The 18,544-nt window shown below is 51.1% G+C and overlaps 1 protein-coding gene across 7 annotated transcripts in view; it reads left to right on the top strand.

Moving 5' to 3' along the window:
* The window catches only part of LOC144100779 (uncharacterized), a 320,982-nt gene that overhangs the window by 174,095 nt on the left and 128,343 nt on the right, over positions 1-18,544 (top strand). For all 7 annotated transcript variants that reach the window (XM_077633622.1, XM_077633626.1, XM_077633623.1 and 4 more), the window contains 5 exons: positions 94-189; positions 2,079-2,174; positions 4,399-4,494; positions 6,970-7,065; positions 7,210-7,305. In XM_077633622.1, the coding sequence (XP_077489748.1) occupies positions 94-189; positions 2,079-2,174; positions 4,399-4,494; positions 6,970-7,065; positions 7,210-7,305 (480 nt within the window). The remainder of the gene's footprint in view (positions 1-93; positions 190-2,078; positions 2,175-4,398; positions 4,495-6,969; positions 7,066-7,209; positions 7,306-18,544) is intronic.

Here is an 18,544-nt window from a genome sequence, read left to right as displayed (position 1 = left end):
TCTTTTCTAATTCCCTTAGTGCAATTTTTTGTCATTAAAACGTGTTTTGTGCTTTGAATGCATGCTATACGATTTCGCTTCTTCCTCTGACAGATGCGGAGCGCGACCACTGCGATCCAGAAGAGAGGGAAGCATGCCGCTCGAAGGGAAAACACTGCGACTTCAGTGCGGGAGCTGCCCTGTGCACGGGTGAGGAAGAAGCTTCTGTTTCCGTGATCTCTCCCCCTCTCTGCACAAGGGTGCAAAGCTGGGCATGTTGCAGTTTTCTGCGCGTTAAAAAAACGGCGCACAAGAGACGATGACGAAAGAAAGCGGACACACGCTTTCACGCAACTCGATTTTATTGGCAAGGACACATGACATATAACTGCAACAAAAAACGCATAAAAAATAAATACGAAGGTGACGATGGAATGTGGAAAAGCAAGTCTGAAAAAACGCATAGAAAGACGTCTGTAGAAGCATAATTACTTGCAAAGCATGTAATCAGCGGACAAGAGAAATTTTCGGAGCTTACCGCATCATGAATGGAGGGGAGAGTGACGCATCTTAAAAAAACTGACCACGAGTCAGCTATCAAGCAATAATGCTTTCATACACGTGTTAAATCTGTTTTTTTTTCATACTTCCACATTTCATCGTCGCTTAAACTTTCACCTTCGTCTCTGTTCTTCACGTGCCTTTTGTGTCGTGTGTATATGTTGCAGTCTTTCCAATAAAATCCAGCTGTGAAAAAGCGCTCATGTGTGTCCCCTTTCTTTAATCAACTTCTTTTTTTTTCGCTGTTTTTCCAACATGCAACTCTCCCTCCTTGTTTAGAATAAAAAAAACAATAACTGGAATAAAGAGCTCTTCATTTCGGCTTTCAATAACATATGTGGAGCCCCTTTTAGGCGTTTAAACCGTGCGCGCTGTCTTTGCGTCGTCATAGGGATATCAGATACTATCAGTCTTTGTGTGCCTTTTAATTTTGGGGGTTTTGGCTAACCCCACGGCAGCAAAGCCGCCACAACAGCTGAAGAGTATCTCGCGGGTCTCTGAATCCCCCTTAAGGTATAAGGTCTTCCAGTGGCAATCAAGTACGCGTTCACTCTGCTTATCGGAGGCTGAATTAACTGGCGCTCTTCTATTCCATTCCATTAATGTAATAACCCTCCACTGCGACACCTCTTTCTTCATTTCTTCTTTCACTCCCTCCTTTGTCCCTTCCCTAGCGGTGCGGTTCCCGTGTCCACCGAGATATGTGAAACAGTTACTGCGCCATTTCGGTTCCTCAAAACCAATACCAATAGAAGAGACAAGCCTTCTGTTTATTACACTAATATAGCACACCTGTTCCTAAAAAACTAAAGTACAAAATTTTTGAACCATAGGAGTGCTAGATAAGCCCCAGGAATTATTCGTGGTAAAGTGATTCTTTAAGGAAAAATGATTTTCTGTTTGCTGCCGTGAGCACCGCACTGCTTGACTGTTTTCTAAACGACATCTTTTAGGGACACTCGATAAACTCTACGTTACATAGACAAGAGACCCCTCCACCACATTTGAAACACATTTGCCTTCGCATATATCCACAAGTCAGATCTGCGTCTTGACTGTCAAGAGGCCGTAGCGAAGAGCTCGGAATAAATACGGATTCGCCAGCACCCTAGATCATATTCCAGAAATCGCAGGTCTAAACGCACCATATATAATAAAACGTCCTCTATGAGTCGCTGTAGAGAAGAAAATTCATGCTTCGAAAATGGTTTTGCGCATTTTTAGGCTATCTCATTATCGTTTTGGCATGGTTTCCGTTTTATTTCCGCTACGTTACTCAATGTCCGCACCTCTGATGATTTTTCAGTCAAATTTCCCCGCTTTCTGCGTAGAATTCATACCTTTGTACAGTACTCACGAACTTATATCAGATTCTGGTAATAATCCGTAATGTTTTATTGGAGAAAGGGTGGCATTAATTTATCTCGCCTCCATTCTAACACACGAAGTGGATATCGGGAGAAGAGCGCAAACAGAGTTCAATGCCTGATTTTCGAAACGGGGGCCACTGACGCCCCGAGTTCCTCCTTCTCCTCCAGATGAAAAGCGGAAAACTTGCGACGAAAAAGACGAGACAGCATGCAACGCGACTGGCAAACAATGCGACTTTACCGGTGGAGCCCCTGTGTGCACTGGTAAGCAAATGCATGACAGCGTTACATTTTTTTTTTTCAATCAACGTACGGTTTTCGGTTCGTTTACTTTACAGAAATAGGTGATGTTATAAAGATATCTCAGTCGTTCCTTAAGTTCCTTATCTCTCTCTTCAATATCGTTGCTTGTTTCACACTTCGGGATATTGGTCAGTAGTATAGTATTTATCAACAGCCATAAACCACACACACGAGAGAAGAGAAAGGGAAAAAGTGCCACTCACAACTGGTTTAATTTGCAGAAGCCGCGCGCGCGTGTGTGTGTGTGTGTGTGGGGGGGGGGGGGGGGGGGTCGCAGTCAGCCAGTGCCTGCGCAAAGAAAATATTCACACATTAAGTCGACAGGATAAGGATCGGTGAAAAAAAAATTCCGTGTTATACAAATATATTGATGTTTCGCTGACGAACAAACTGCCTTTCTTGTTGATATAGAACGCTTCAATCAGTTCTCTGGCTTTCACATTGGTACTCCTGGCAAGAATCCGTACTTTTGAAAAATATGGCTCACAAGAGCGTGAAGGGCTGGATTTGATAAGCTTTGGCAAATTTGGGCCCTCTTTATTTTGCTCCACGTTTCTTTCATGTTCTCTGATTCGCTCACCTACACAACGCCCGGTTCGTCCTACATAGGAACGACCACACGAGAGGGGAATTTCTTAAATTACCCCCCTACATAAATTACATCTTGTAAATGCTCGCCCATGCGTGGTTCCACAGCCTCTTTCGCGTTCCTTTTTTTTGGCTCGAGGGCAAACTCTTCCGATCTTCAGGAGTTCTGAGAAGACGAGAAGACCATGCCTGCTCGCAACCTGTTTCAGATTGTGGGCCAACTTGTGCACGTACGGCATCGCCACAGGTCTCACCTCTTCTCGAGGGACCTCTGCGCTAGCTCTCACTGCCATGGACCATCTTCTGCAAGAGTCTTTCGGCGGCCCCTGTAACGACAGAACCAGGGAACCCGGCTGAAGCCAGCCTGACCACTTGGCTATCAAAACTCGGTCGCATCTTGTGAGCACATGACTTCCGTAGCGCAGACTCAAGACGCAGAGAAGCAATGGCTCTTTTCACTAATTTGGAATGCGAGGAGTCAGATTGCAGAAGCTCTTTGTTTGCTCACTGAGTGTAAGCACAACACACCTGATCCGTACAGAACTAAATGAAAAGATCTAAAAATTGTGAAAAATTCTCCACAGGCAGTTCACATCTAAAATCCAAGCGTTTTCCATGTCTCAATAGGGATAGAACATAGTGTGCAGCTTTACAGACGTTTAAGATTCCGTCTTTGTTTAAAATAATCAAAAATCGCCTACATATCTAAAAAATTCCAAACTTTATCAGCTGGTAAAACCTGATGAAGGACATGGCCCATTTGTGAAATAAAATGTTACATAATGCTGGCTCGACACACGATCCAATACTAATGCCCGCATTCTGCAGAAAATACCGCTGTTCAAATGTTATAAAACTGGACTTCAGTAAAACTTTAAAACAGATAAAAAATCATCAATAGAAATGCTGGCAGAGTTCTGGAAGGAAATAGGATAATTTCTTTCAATACATTTCCTCACTTCATTAAATAGGGCATCGTGGGGTAAAGAATAAAATAAATCAACAGCATCCACAAAAAAGGCACGCCCAACCTGAACCTCAGATTTCAGGAATTCGCAAACTTCTTCGGATCTTTTCGTTGTAAATGGATCTCATACTAGATATCTATTTTGCTCAAAAGCTTCAACAAGAAAAGACTAATCTGCTTTTGCACGAACCCTTTTCCGTAGAGCATATTAGATCCTGCCCTTCACGCTCTTGTGAGCGATGTTTTTCGAAGGAGCCGATTCTTGCCAGGAGTAGCAATGTGAAAGCCAGAGAACTGATCGAAGCTTTTTATATCAACAAGAAAGGCAGTTTGTCCGACCGCGAGACATCGATATCTTTGCATCAGGCACACAAAAAAAAAAAGTTTTTTTAGAGATGCTTATCTTGTACGACTTGACGTGTGAATATGTTCCTTCCGCTGGCGCTCGCTGACTGTATATATATTTGTGTACGTGGTTTCTGCGAATTAAACCAGTTGTGAGTGGCGCTCTGTCCCGCTCTCTTCTCTTGTGTGTGTGTGTGTGGTTTTTGGCGCCTTTAAATTACAATGATCAATTATCAACTGGGCAAAGTAAGTACTTATGGAATGTATATACTTACCCTCGGACAGACACAGATCGGAAGAGCTGCGACGGAAAAGAAAAAATGATCTGCCGGTCAATAAAGAAAGAGTGCGACTTCACTGCTGGCGCCGCTCGATGCGTCGGTAAGTAGCCGCACTGCATCAAACCCCCAAAGCGGCTTGCACTTTCGTGAGCGAAGAAGCTGTCTGAAGGGATGCACACAGTCCAAACTTGCTCAACAATCTTTTTCAGCGTTATTCGATTACTCTGTCAGCGTATTCCTTCATCTGGAGCAGTGCGCAGAAAGAAAACGCTTAGACAGCCAACGGTTGCCAGCACATGTATCAAGAGAAGGAATTCGTTGGCAGATAGCTTTTCCCTCTTTAGTCTTCCATTGCCGAGCTCTTTTTTGCTGTCACGCCGCGATCACGCAGGTGTACTCATTCGCACGTTAGTCTCGTGCGAGAGAGCATCCTCGAAGATGGGGGGCAGAATTAATTCCTAGGCAGCACAGATGAGCGACGCGGCCGTGCAGGAAGGACCCGTCACCTAACCGTCCGATGAAAAGTTTCCCAACGGATAAATTTAGCCATATATATGGCGGCCCTTCTGCAGGGTTGAACGACAATCACTCACTTTCGGGGGAAAACTTGGAAAACTTGTCCGTTGTTCAGTACTGCCACTAACGGCAAGAATTTACCCAATACCGCTAAGGCGTTCTCAATTCTCGGTTGTGATGAGTGTCATGTTGGCAGTTATAGTTAAAGGGCTGCGGAATTGCTGACAGTGTGTATCTCTGCGGTTTTATTGCTCGCATGCTTGCAAGAGGCGCGCAGAATTTAGCTCTGGGAACAGGGTTGATAAAATTCTTTTGTCACTGTCAATTTACTGAAGACCCTGCCTTGCTATGTACAGTGTTGGTCGAAAGTTCTCAGGCCACATGGTCTGCTCTTCTCGGGTATACCTTGGCACTTAGGATACCTATAAAATCATCCAGGCTCTCAGAGGTCAGAACGATGTACGCCTGCTGCCTTATGCGGAGATTTTGAGCTTCAGGGGTGACGTAACTGCCTGTCTGTACCGCTCAAAAACAGACCCTGTGACCTGGGAACTTTCGACCAACCGTGTACCTCACTGACGCTGCAGGCTAATATTGTCAAAGTAAAAAGGCCGTTATTGAGGACCTGTAAAAAGTAGAGCCGCAGGCCTAAAAATACTACGATGAAAACAAATAACCCTCAATACACGGACGGGAATCAGCGATTCATGATATGTAGTGGTATTTTTTTGTGTATTTAGCATATCAGCACAGGCCGAACACACATACCGCAAACCATCATTGCGAGGAAAAAATAGGATTCTCGCGCGCCCTTCAAACTAGCTTGAACCGGGGCTCCACGTGCTAGCCTGTCGGAGTCCTCCGGTAGGGGGAAAGAATGACGCTTTAAAATTAGAAAACTAAAGCAAGCAGGTTTGATGACACTTTCGGTAAAACTTGTCAACACGGTGAAAGGTTTTTAGAAGAAAAGGCGAAGAGTCACGAGATGACAGCGGCGAGCAGCTGGATGGGCCAACCGCGTCTTTTGTCACTGAGCACCGTCCTCAGGTCCAGCCTCTCGCTCAGGGCGACCAGACACAGCTCTGCAGGAGTGATGCACAGCAGCAGGCGGAGTTACCTTTGTCAGAGAACGGGCGAGGAATTTTCACTTTTGTAGAGCTGCAGTGGTGGGCTTTGCTCGCCTCGGAAACTTATGCTACGCCGCGAGCGTCAGCTCAAAATGCCGGTTCTAACGAACGCGTGTAATGGCCCCGTTCCTTTTTCACGGGAATGCCGATTTCTCCGTCGCCAGCTGTAGGGTAGCAACAGGACGACAAGGTTTCATATAACGAATAGGCTGCTATCCCATATCCATCATATGAACACTGTGTTAGCCGCTGCACACTATACCAGTAGGGACCTTTGCGTCCGAAACCGGCAGATTAACAAAAAAGCATTGCAATGAAATTCAGTGTAGGCCACCGCGCTTTGGAAACCCTCAAAAGATTAGGTACGACATCTTGAGGGTGAGGCCAAAGCGAAGTGTGGGTCAGAGAACAAAGTCTGGTTAATGTCGTCGCAGCTGCAATGAAGAGCGGTCAATGGCCTGGCGCGGGAAATGCAATGTGTTGGCAGGGTGAATACAGATATAGAATGCATTCTGAGGGAATGAAACGCAACTGCTGCTAGTCGGGTCAGTATGAGACTCTGTGACGTAGGGCTGAGATAATTATAGACAATGCGGATATAAAATCTTTGAAGGAAGATGTTGTCAAGTTTTGGCTTCATTAAAATGAAAGGAAGTCGGGCCCAAATGACTGCTTATGACGCGGTTTTCTGGACTTGACACCCGGATATACAAAGCAGAAAGGAAACGGCTTCACGGCAGCGTGGCTTGAGGACCGCGTGACATATTCGTCCATGTTACCAGCTACTGCCCCGCATGTACGCAATTCATGGGCAGAGTTACCGGGCCTGAAGATGATCGGTCAACCGCGGCAGTAATGCAGTTGCTACAAGGAGTTTATCTTCCATTCTTTCAATACTTTCCGTAACAATTGTGTTACTTTGTTTCTGACAGACGAAGACCGAAAAGTATGTAATGATGACGAAAAAGAGTTATGCAAATCAATCGGAAAACAGTGCGACTTTTCTGCGAAGGCGCCTCTGTGCACTGGTAAGCAACATTTTTGAACGTGGAGTTTGCCGTTGGCTCTGATTGTATTTATGATACTTTACTTAGACGTCTGCTATACATTCCAGCGTATTTGTAATGTATGTTTTATGAGAATTTTTATGACGTCCATTTTTTTGTGTGCAGACGACCGCCAAAACCACTGTAGTGAAAAAGAGAGAAAAGAGTGCCAGGCGATGAGGAGGACATGTGACTTCAGCGGAGGGTCGCCTGTCTGCGTCGGTAAGCGGTCATTGTTTACATACATGCAGTGAATCACAAATCTGTTTGTGCGCAGTCATTTACAATGAAAATAAATACGCTGTAACCTGCTTCAAACCGAGTGAACAAGAAGCTATGCTGCGCTGGAAGGGGCGCAAATAGTGGATTGGCAAGGCAGAATTCTTTAAAAATCAGGGGTCTCATCCGCGCTACGCACCCGTGAAACGCATACGTCACATCGTTCTTGAGTTGCATGGGACTACAGTAAACGATGATCCCTGCTTATCCGTGTAGATTTGATGCTTGCTTGCACGTACTGCATGGTCACAATGTGCGCATAATCTGGGAAATAAAAGTCAGCTGAGCCACTGAAACAATCAACGAGAAGTGGGAATTCTCAGACCACGCAGTACAGAGATAAAGTGCTCCCAACCTCACCGCGGAAGAAGCCGAATGCCGATGAGCATAAGTGGAGTGAAGCAAATGACACAAACGCTTCAATACTTGCTTCTCAGTTTTAAATTGCATTCTCGCTACGATTATAATAAATTTTTCAGAAAAGGAACGTGTGGGTGCTTCGCAGACAAACGATTACAGCACGCAGTTGCATCAGGAAACAAATGATGTTCGGACCAATAATTTTATGCTCAGGTTATTGCACTTTGCCATTAGTTTTTTCAGTATGCATAAAAAGGTAGCGATTCGAAACTAAGCTACGCATTTCCAAATGGCTATTGCGAACAAATTTTATTCTTGAAGTTGTCGGGTGACAGCTGGGAGGCTGGCCCTGTTAGGAAGTTGCAATGACCTGCGGCGCTTATAACAAGCGCAGTGTGGGAGTCTGAAAGCGCCGAGCTGTGTCGCCTTCATGCTTACTGTCAGCAGTCGTGCTCTCGTGTCTCGAGGACGGGCCCACCCACGAGACACGGTGTCGTCCGACGAGCACAGAATGCACAATATAGAAGAATGGCGGAGCAGCAAAAGCCTCCGAAGGGTGACAACATGAACGGCTACTATGAAGGCTACGGTTGCAGCAAAACAGGCGTCAGTGTCTGGGGGCGGCAAAACAAGACCACTGGCACCATGCTCCGCACACTGTGGCTCGGAGTGGTGAAAGAAATCAGGCTGCCAACGGGGCAGCGACTCACGCCAGACACACATGTTCCCTGAGCGGAGATATATACGTCCGTGCTCAGTCTGCTTATAACGTGCAGGGAGGGTGTTTCACCTATGAGGTTTAGACAACTTAAAAAACAAACACGCGATTTGGGTTACAAGAGCGCTTTTTCGGCATAGCATTGTCAGCGGTGCTATAGTACATCCGAACACAGCTAAAACGTGGCAACTAGCGTGATGGTTGACTAATATTGAATATTAACTTTTTAACTATTACTGTTAGCGCCCCCGTGGTGCCTCAGTGGCTGCGGCGTTCAGCTGCTGACCCGAAAGACGCGGGTTCGATCCCTGCCGCGGGGGTCGAATTTCGATGGAGGCGAAATTCTAGATGTCCGTGTACTGTGCGATGTCAATTCACACTAAAGAACCCAAGGTGGTCGAAATGTCCGGAACCTTCCACTACATGGTCTCTCGTAGCCTTAGTTGATTTGGCACGTTAAATTCCCATGAACCAAACTATTCAATTTAGGCTCCCTAATTGTTGACAGGCGTGCAGCCAACGCAAGGAATATCTGTATCAGGTTTTTTTTTAGAGTTCTGAAACCGCAGTTACCCTCGGTGCTGCGGTCCAACAAATTTCGACTACATCGTGCCAAAATACGTGCGCTTTCGAGAAGCTTGCAGGCACAGCAACCTCTCCAGTGCAGATAACTCGTAGAAATAGCCAAAATTTGTTGGACCAGAGCCCCGAAAGCAACCGCGTTTTGAAATTATAAAAACTGATATGCACAATAATTACGGTGGCCTATACAGGCCTCTAATATATTGTTATGGAGCCTACCAGTAAAATTTAAAAAGTTAAGTATTAAATATTACTTAAGCAGCCTGCTAGTTAGCACATCTTAGCTGTATTCTGATGTATACTATACACCGCTGGCAGTGCTATGCCGAAACGAACTCTTATCTAACTAAAAAGCCTATTTTTTAAAATTGTGTAAAGTCGTAGGCGAAACATCCTGTATACACAAATGGCGGTGGCTCGCTCAGGCTGTCTCGCCGCGCGAGCGAGCGCGCCTCAGCAGCATTGTCATCGTCATCCCATATGCAACGGCATCGTCGCAACGATCACAGCCGCGAGCAATAGGATTCCCCGTTCTCGCCATTTTCAACCGCCTTTATTGCGCTCGCTCTGTAACCTTTTATTGTCGCGCAGGGCTCGTCCCGCCATGGGGCATTTTGTTTTTTCGTAGCCTTTTCTTTATTTTACCTTCCCGTCTTTGGGAGACGATGGACCCTCCTAACCTCCGCGGGCAACTTGCCGGCCGTGCTGGCAGTGTCGGCTGCACACGCACGCTGCAGCCAGCCACATTGCTGAGGCCAGCCGCATCGTTGAGCTGCAAGCAGAGGCACGTCACCTCATCTCTGCTACTCAGCGCCCGCTTTCCCCCGAAAGCAGCCCTGGCACCCCGTTTGCATCTGCTGCAAGCCTGCCAAATGCAGCTCCCGAAACTATCGTCACCGCCATACCCGTTGAGGCTGGAGAGAAAAGCTCCATCCTACTGCTGCGACCAGCAACAACGCTCTCCTCCCAAAAGGATGCATGCACCCCTGCAGCCAAGGGCGCTACCACATCGCATGATGACAGCACCATCCTGTACTGGATGTCCGACCTCTGCGTCGATCGATGCAGCAACGCCAAACGTTGCGGACCTATCCCCGATTGCAACCCAATCAACACCGGCGGCCCAGAACCCGCACACCACCACAGAACTGCCGCAAGCGATGCCTGAAACCAGCAACGCAGCGCCAGCCCCACAAGAGCAAGGACAGGGAGAGAAAAGCACCCGGACAACACCAAAAGCTTCTCCAACGTCCCTTGCTTCAGTTCTAAAGCCCCCGACAGCGTCTAAAGCAAATGCCACAGGCAACGCGTGAATATCAAATCCCCAAAAGTCTGCCGCAGCGCAGGCAGCCGTTGTCCAGGACGCTTTCCGCGCCGAGGAGTACGATTCAATACCGGTGTGGGACGGCCACACCCACCAACGCGGCCCCACCCAAAGCGGCGGAGAAGCCCTCTTCCTCCGGCGCGCCCGAGGGAAAGAGCAGCGGCGCAACCAGCAGGCCCCGCCCACCGGCCTCCCCCGTCGGGCCAATGGCAACGGGCGCTCCAGGGCCGCGTCGTCTGCTGGCCGAGCGAACGGCGCCCGCATCCGCGCTGGCCATGCCGCCCGCTTCTCAGCGCACGTACTGGAACCAGCTGATCGCCGATGCACCGAAACGGTCCTGTATAGACCCGTCGGTGCCAAAGCCAACTTCCTGGCTGCAACCAAAGACGCTATAGCAGCAGAGCTCTCTAGGCTCCCAGAAGTTAAGGCTGTGCGCGTCAACCATCGCCGCATTGTGGTTGCAGTGGACACACCCACCGGCACCAGCTTGCTCCCGCTTCTGGAGCTTCAAACTATTTGTGGCATTCCTGTACGCGCACGAGAAGCCCGCACCAACACGTGCGCCGACATCATTTACGGAGTCGACGCACAAATCCCAGACGAGGAACTAGCAGCCAACATTGACAGCAGGGCACCTGTTCTCGGCTGCACACGCAGAGGGAAAAACCCCGTTGTTCGATTCGAAGGCATCTCTCCTCCCGAGGAAGTTGCGCCGATCTGTGCGCGCCTGCCTACCGCGTCCAGTCCAGTGCGTGAAATGCGGAGTGCTCGGGCACACAACGGCGTCATGCACATCAACTGCCCGCTGTTTACGATGCGGTGCCAATTACACCACCAAGGAGTGTGAAGCAACGAAGGCTCGCTGCATCAACTGTGGCGGTCCTCGTGTTTCAAATGAGCCCCGGTGCCCTCGCTGGCAAGAGGAGCGCAAGGTGGCGACCCTATTGGCGCAAGCCAGGAAGCCCATCTCCCGCCGTGATGCACTGCGCTCTCAGTTCGTGAGGCTAAGACGCCGGCCGCTGCCGCTGCTGCTGGCGCCGCTCCAAGTGCTGGCACAGACTGCAGCAACAGAGGATCACACCTCGACCTGCACAGAGGAAGGCCACCTTCAGTGAAGTTCTGATGGGAAAACCGCCCTCAGCCGCTGAGCCGCGCGACGACGCTCCCAAAGACAACAGGGACGCCGTCATCGCCGTTCTTCCCGCCGCCGTGAGAGCCCTCGTGGACTACTTGCCAGCTGATTCACCGGCACGCCAACTGTGCACCGCAGCCCTGGCTGCGCAACAAGCCCTGAGCCAACATGGCTAACCGCTCAAAAATCCCGAGGCCCTGCATGAGGCAGTGGAACTGGTGCAGCTCCTCCCACGTTTCGAGCGCGACATACTTTCCCTGCAAGAAACGTACGCCCGAGCGGAGGAGCTGAAATTACCTGGATTCACAGGGTACAGCGGTCCTACGAGCTGCACACTTGCGGCCTGCAGCGCCATGCAGTGATCCATCGCACCCACCTGGGTGCCGCCCCGCACTGCCATCTATGTCCGAAACACTATCCCCCATGCGGTGGTCCCTGTTTCGGATATCGCCAGTGATGTTGTGGAGTGCTGTGCTATTGTCGTGCGCCTCCGCAATACCGACACAGCTGTTGCGAGTGTTTATGTGCGCCCGGCTATGCCATGGCCGGGACGCAAGTTTCGTGAACCAAATCGCTAACCGCCTTGGCAACGACGCTGTTAATATGCGGCGACTTCAACGCCCACCACACCTATTGGGGTTGCGGCAACATCGACCGCCGTGGACGTGAACTTTTGTCGGCTGCCCAGACATCCGAACTGAGCACCATAAACAGCGGCTCCCCCACCCGTGTTCAACGAGTAGGACGCCACAACGCCATCGATCTCACACTATAGTGTCCGGAATGTGTGCGTATACGCTTGGAAGCCCGAGCCGGACACGCAGGGCTCCGATCGCCTTCGTATCGTGCTCACCCCCTCCTACTGTGACCGGGCAGCAACGAGAACATACACAGTGTTGCGAAGTGGAGTGCACTCCGCGATGTGTGTGAAGCACCACTGCCCCCTTCAACCAGCTTTATCGCTCATATCGTCAATTGTGCTCGTCTGGCAACAACGCTGTTCCGGCCGGTGCCCCTGTTCCGGACATCAAACTCCTCAACCTCCGGGCTGCAAGGCGGGTCGCCCAACGCAGAGCCATCCGAACCCGCAAGCCGGAGCACTGGACGCTGTATAACCGGCTAGACGCGACCTGCCGTTGCCACGCAGTACGCCGCCGCAAGCAGAGCTGGAAACGGCTCTGCGCTGCCCTGCGTGACAATCGCCGCCCTGGTCGAGCGTGGCGAATCCTGCACGCCATGCTGCACCCCCCGGTACAGCGCTGCCCTGTCCTGGCCATCGCCCACGGCTACGACACGGCCACGCTCGTGGAGAAGCTGGCCGACAGTTTCGCTGCACCGAACTGCGTGGCGCAAAACATCACGCCCCAGAACCTCCCGCTGCCACCTGTCAACAGGCGGCTGATAATCACCATCGCCAAGCTGTGCAGGGCTGACCTGGCCGCCCACGAACTCGACCGTGCGCTCGAGATCCGCCGCGGCAGCCACAGCGCCTCCGGCGGAGATGGGATTACACACAAAGTGCTGCTCAACATCGACAGGGGCCGGCACTTCTCGCCGCATACAACGCTGCAGTGTGGTGCAGCGGAGACATCCCGGCCGAGTGGAGGAGCGCCATCGTGGTCCCTATCAACAAAAAGGGCAAGCCACAAGGAGCGATGTCTTCATGCAGGCAGGTGTCGCTCACGTCAGCGGCAGGCAAGCTACTATGTCGCTGCACAGACTGCAGTGGATAGCCGCCGCTCGCGAGGCCCTGTCTCCCGAGCAAAGCAGTTTCCGCGCTGGACGCTGTACAGCCGACTGCATCGCTCAAGTGGCACCATTCTGGAGCATGCAAAGAGTGAGCGCCACGCAGCCTTCCTCGTGTTGCTCGACGTGCGCAACGCGTTTGACATGCTGCCGCACGAAGTACTCATCATGGACTCTCTTCGCTGGCTGCAGGCGTCTCGGCGCCGCTACGTGGAAGCCTTCCTGACCTTCCAGGTGCGAGTGGGCAGCACGCTCAGCAGGGTCACCAAGGGCGTCGCCCAGGGCAGTGTGATTAGCCGGTTCCTCTCCAACCTGGCTTCCCCTCTCCCTGCCGAGCTCCAACCACTCCATCCGGGTGGCCATCTGCGCCGACGACATCGTTGCTTCGGCGCCCGCCCTGGACGGACCCGAGCTCCGACGAGAGGTGCAGGCGTCGCTGGATGCGGTCACGCGGTACCTGGCCAGCCTCCCCAGAGGAGACCGTGGCGATGCGGTTCAGCCCAGGGCGCCTCGCAGCCAACACCACCCCCCTGCCGTGGCGAAACGGAGGGAAGTACCTCGGGCTGCACATCGACGCCAAGCTCAACTACAAGGTCGCAATCGGTGAGCTGCGTTTGACCAACAAGCGGGTGGCCGACGTCGCGTCCCGTCTGCTCGCGCGCGGAGAGGGAGCCACGCCCAGCCTTCGCCCGTACGAGGGTACCGCAACGGCGCGCGTACTATACGCGCTGCCGCTCCTGCAGCTTCGCCCCGCGCAGTGGGCACAGTTGGACCGGGATCAGCGCGCAGCCTTGCGGAGGTTCGCAGGCCTCCCGAAGGGCTCAAACATCGGCCGTATACCCACGCGGAACTGAGTGTTTGGCCGGTCTCGCTTCGGGCGGAACGCACGGCGCTCAACCACATCAAGCGCCTGCACCGAGCGCCCGGCACGGCCAAAATCATCGCCGACCTTACGAAGCACTCGCGTATGGGACATGCACAGTGGGACTGACTTTGTTGTCCGAGCGCAGCCAGCCCCACTCCCACCACGCCAGCCGCCCCATCTCGTTCCGGTGCTCCGCATCGAGACGAGCATACCGGGAGTGCAGTCCAAGAACCGCACTGCGCAATCCCGCAGGAGACCGGCCAGCGCGTAGACCTCGCCTACGCCGCCCGGGTCCACCGACGGCTCCGTCTCCCAGGATGGCAACTCGGCCACCGCTGCGTGCGCCGTGCCCACAATCGGCGTCAGCAGGCAGTGCCGAGTGAAATACTTTTCATCCTCCACCATGGCGGAAGTGTCGGCACTGCACCGAAATAATCGCCGAGAGACCAGCACTGCAGCAGGTCGCAATCCTGTACGTGCGACTCCAGAGCAGCCCTCATGCAACTTCGGCGTCGCGAGCGCAGTGCGACGTGTGTGCGGTGGCTACACCACAAGCTGTGCACACTCAGCGCGCGAGGTTGCAACATCATCCTGCAGTGGGTGCCATCGCACGTGGGGCTCCCTGGCAACGAGGAGGCCGACCGCCTGGCCAAAGCTGCGCACGGTGACCCGGCGGTGCCACTGTGCCGCAACATCACAGCCTTCGACGTGGCACGCCACATCATTCGGCACAAGGTGACCCTCTGCCACCCAGACCCACGCGTCGCTTCGGGAAGGATGCCACGGCCGCTCCCATTCCTCGCCCTCGGCAACGCTGCTGCTTCTGCACTCCTGCGGCTTAGAATCGGCTGTGTTTGGACTGCAGAGCGCCGTCATCGCCTCACCGGGCAGGGCGACCCACTGTGCGCGGACTGCGGCGGCACAGAGACTGTGGAACATTTGTTATGTTTGTTCCCCACCCACGCCAGTGCGGGAGCAGAAATGACCGCAACTTACCGGGATCTAGGGCTCCCTCCCATCAGGCAATGTTGGAGTCCTAATCTTCCCACAAGCATCCCGCCATAAGGCGAAAAGTGCCCTCTGCGCGCTAGCCCGTTTCATTGATGCAGCGGGTCTCCGCAGACGTTTCTAGCTGCAGCCCCGCTCCCGCTTATGGGCCGTTTCACATGCATGCGACTGGAACGAAAACAGTCGGTCTAGTCGGTGACGCCGCAGTGCGATTTTCGGCCAGTGCTTTCACACGCAACGCGCAGCCACCGAATTCGGTCGCAGTGACGCGCATGGTTGCTTGACATTTACATAGGCAGCCCATTACTGAATGCAACATTAACACATTGGCAACTGTTTTATTGTTCTGTAATTATGATTTTCCTGAGGTGGAAGTGAATAATTCGCATGTCATTATTGGAATGAATTTTTTTTTTATTAATCATGAATACGGTGATGCCACTGAATGTAACTACTGACGTGAAAATAGCGCCGGCTACGAATCCGTCGATATAACCCCTAGCTGAGCACGCTGATCTTCTGTTCCTGTGTAGCTGTGTGGTGTGCCTCTTTCGCCAGCATGGAAACCTCTTCAGCGCTCAGCGTGAGTCTACTGCTCCTTGAAGAGTATTGCTTGTTGGAGAAACAAAAAATCCTCGCTGGTCATGGAAGCAGCGTCTTTGAAGACGTGGACACTGCTCCTGCTGTCTCCATTTTTGAGCCAGAACATCGCCGGCTGCTGCTTCTCGAGGAGTATTTTCTCCTTGAGAAAACAAAGCTCCTCATGAGCCTACCGAACTCGAGGCGGTGGTGGGTGCGGCCAATTTGGCAGAACAGGAAGTCGGAGTCAGAATTTTACACTGCCGTGAGTTGAGATGTTCGATTTTTCGCTTGACCGCTTTTTTGCATGTGCGCTTGATGTGCGTCTTGCTAAGACATACTCGCGCTTTGCAGATGCCACTTCTCATCTCAGGAGACAAGGAGTATTTTAAAAAAATACTTTAAGATGACTCCAGAGAAATTCGAGGAGCTGCACGCCATAGTGGAGGAGCCACTAACAAAGGACCACACCATACGTGAGCCGCTTCCTTCTCGCATGCGGCTCGCAATCACCCTCAGGTCAGTGGCTTGGCTGCGTGAAAATTTGCTGGATGTCTGTGCGCCTGCTTCCGTTTGTTGATTTCGGATTGACAAATTTACAGTAACCTTCTCTGAAATTTTTGTTTCAGATATCTGTGCTCTGGAATGCATATGCAGGATGTGGCCATGGGATTCAGGGTGGGAATCTCCACAGTGTCAGAAGTAGTGCACTACACCTGTAGGCTGCTGTGGAGAGTGTTGCAGCCAATCTGTTTAAAGGTATGCTGCATGGCAGTATTAACTCAAGGCTGTGCTTGCCATGCTGTGCTTTGTTGCCTCATTCAGTATGGAAATTTGCATGCACTGACCGTAGATGTGGTTGAGTAGTTCGAGTCATAGAAGGTTCTCAGGAGTGTGTGATGAGTCAGTTGGTATCGCATAGTTCAAGAGATTACAAATTTTTGTCTGCAAGACACGAAAAGTACAGAGGGCTTGTGAAGGCTTTCAACAAGGAAACTCGAGCTGAAAGCCTGTCTCAGTGCGTCATCTCTGTATGCTGGCATTTGTTTTTGATTCTTTAATGCTACTCTACAAAGTGCCTGGCATCCATCCAGCACAAACAGAGGAGCTTATACATTGCACTGCGACTCGCATTAAAAAACAGGTTGCATATCAAGAAAAAATGAAGAGCTTAGTTGGGTCACTGACAGTAATCAGTGATGATTACGAAATAGCATTGTTGGTGATGAAGTTGTGTGTTGCAGATAAATGGTACCTAGTAGTGATGCTTGTGTGAGAAATGGGTCTAGTACTGGCCGTGTTGACTAGGTGTTGAGTGCAGTATAGCCCAAGAATGATCATTACTATTTCAATTTAGAGATGTCATCACTGCTATCAGTACACGCTGAGCTCTGTTTACCCAAATTTTACCCATTCACCAATTTTTATTTCAGATGCCAACCACTGAAAAGTGGTTAGAGGTGGCTGCTGGCTTCCGCCACAGGTGGAATTTCCCGCACTGTGTGGGTGCAGTCGACGGGAAACATGTACAGATACAGGCCCCATCAAATTCTGGCAGCCTGTACTACAACTACAAGGTACTAATTTTGCTTTGTCATGCTTCAGAATCAATGCTCATGGTTGCGGTCACTTGCAGGGCACATACTCCATCGTATTGATGGCAGTGGCGGATAGCAACCTAAAGTTTGTGACAGTTGATGTTGGCGGCTATGGTCGTCAAAGTGATGGGGGAACCCTGAGTGCCTCCAGGTTTGGTAAGTGCCTGGAGGGAGGTCTTCTCAGGCTGCCAGCACCCACACAGCTGCCGGGATCAACAGTAGTGGCGCCACACGTTTTCATCGGCGACGAGGCCTTTCAGCTTCGTCCCGATTTCCTGCGCCCATACTCAGGAAGGTGCCACGAAGACCACAAACGGATCTTCAACTACCGCCTAAGCCGGGCTAGGTAATCGAAGCTATAAAATACTCCCTTCACAACATGTATTACTCAACGCTATTTATTTGCAGGAGGTGCGTGGAAAGCGCCTTTGGCGTTATGGCCTCGAGGTTTCGGATCTTCAGGCGAGTAATTAACCTGAAGCCTGAAAATGTCGACTTTGTGGTGATGGCTGCCTGTGTCCTACACAACTTTTTGATGGACGATGCGTTCTACATGGATGCCACATATGGCGATCAAGAGGACAGCTTTGGGAATGTTGCCCAGGGCCAGTGGCGTGCCACCCTAGACGCTGATGGGGGCTCAGCCATGCTCGACCTGCAGCCTCCTGCTGGCCACAATTTTTCCAGGGCAGCTGCTGAAGCCAGGGATATTTTTTCAACCTATTTTGTAAGCAGTCGGGGTGCTGTACCATGGCAACGTGCGTCTGCAGGACTGCGACCATAGGTCATGATTGATAATAAGGCCCCTGTTAAGAGCATGTCCAGTTCAGCATCCGGGCTTCACCTAGGTGGTGACTGCTTTTGACTTGCTGTATACTTTATGGCGCGTGCGCACACACACACACATATATGGAACAAGCATACTGACACTTCCTGTGAAGTATACTTATTTCATGTCATTGCATGTCGATCATGGCAACCTTTTTGTCTGAGCCTTGCGGTCACATGTGGAACCTGTGTTGGTTGCTTTGTCGACATCTGCATGCTCAGTACTCATTCTTTGCGACTGCTGTACAATGTTTTCCATGCGAGCAACAAAATCTAAAGCCTTAGGAAATGTCGAGTCAGGCTTTGCAAAGAGCTACTGCTGGAGGTTTTTATTATGTAGCCAGGCAGGAGCCTGTGACAGAGGATCAAGTCTAGTGGTAATAACAGAGTTGTTGGTGCAGCTGTAGTTGTAAACATACCTACTGCCGTGGTTTCTGCAGTA

The sequence above is a fragment of the Amblyomma americanum genome, chromosome 8 (assembly GCF_052857255.1).
Source record: "Amblyomma americanum isolate KBUSLIRL-KWMA chromosome 8, ASM5285725v1, whole genome shotgun sequence".
Lineage (NCBI taxonomy): Eukaryota > Metazoa > Arthropoda > Arachnida > Ixodida > Ixodidae > Amblyomma > Amblyomma americanum.
The sequence above is the reverse complement of the archived record's forward strand: the minus strand, read 5'-3'. Positions and strand labels throughout refer to the sequence as shown.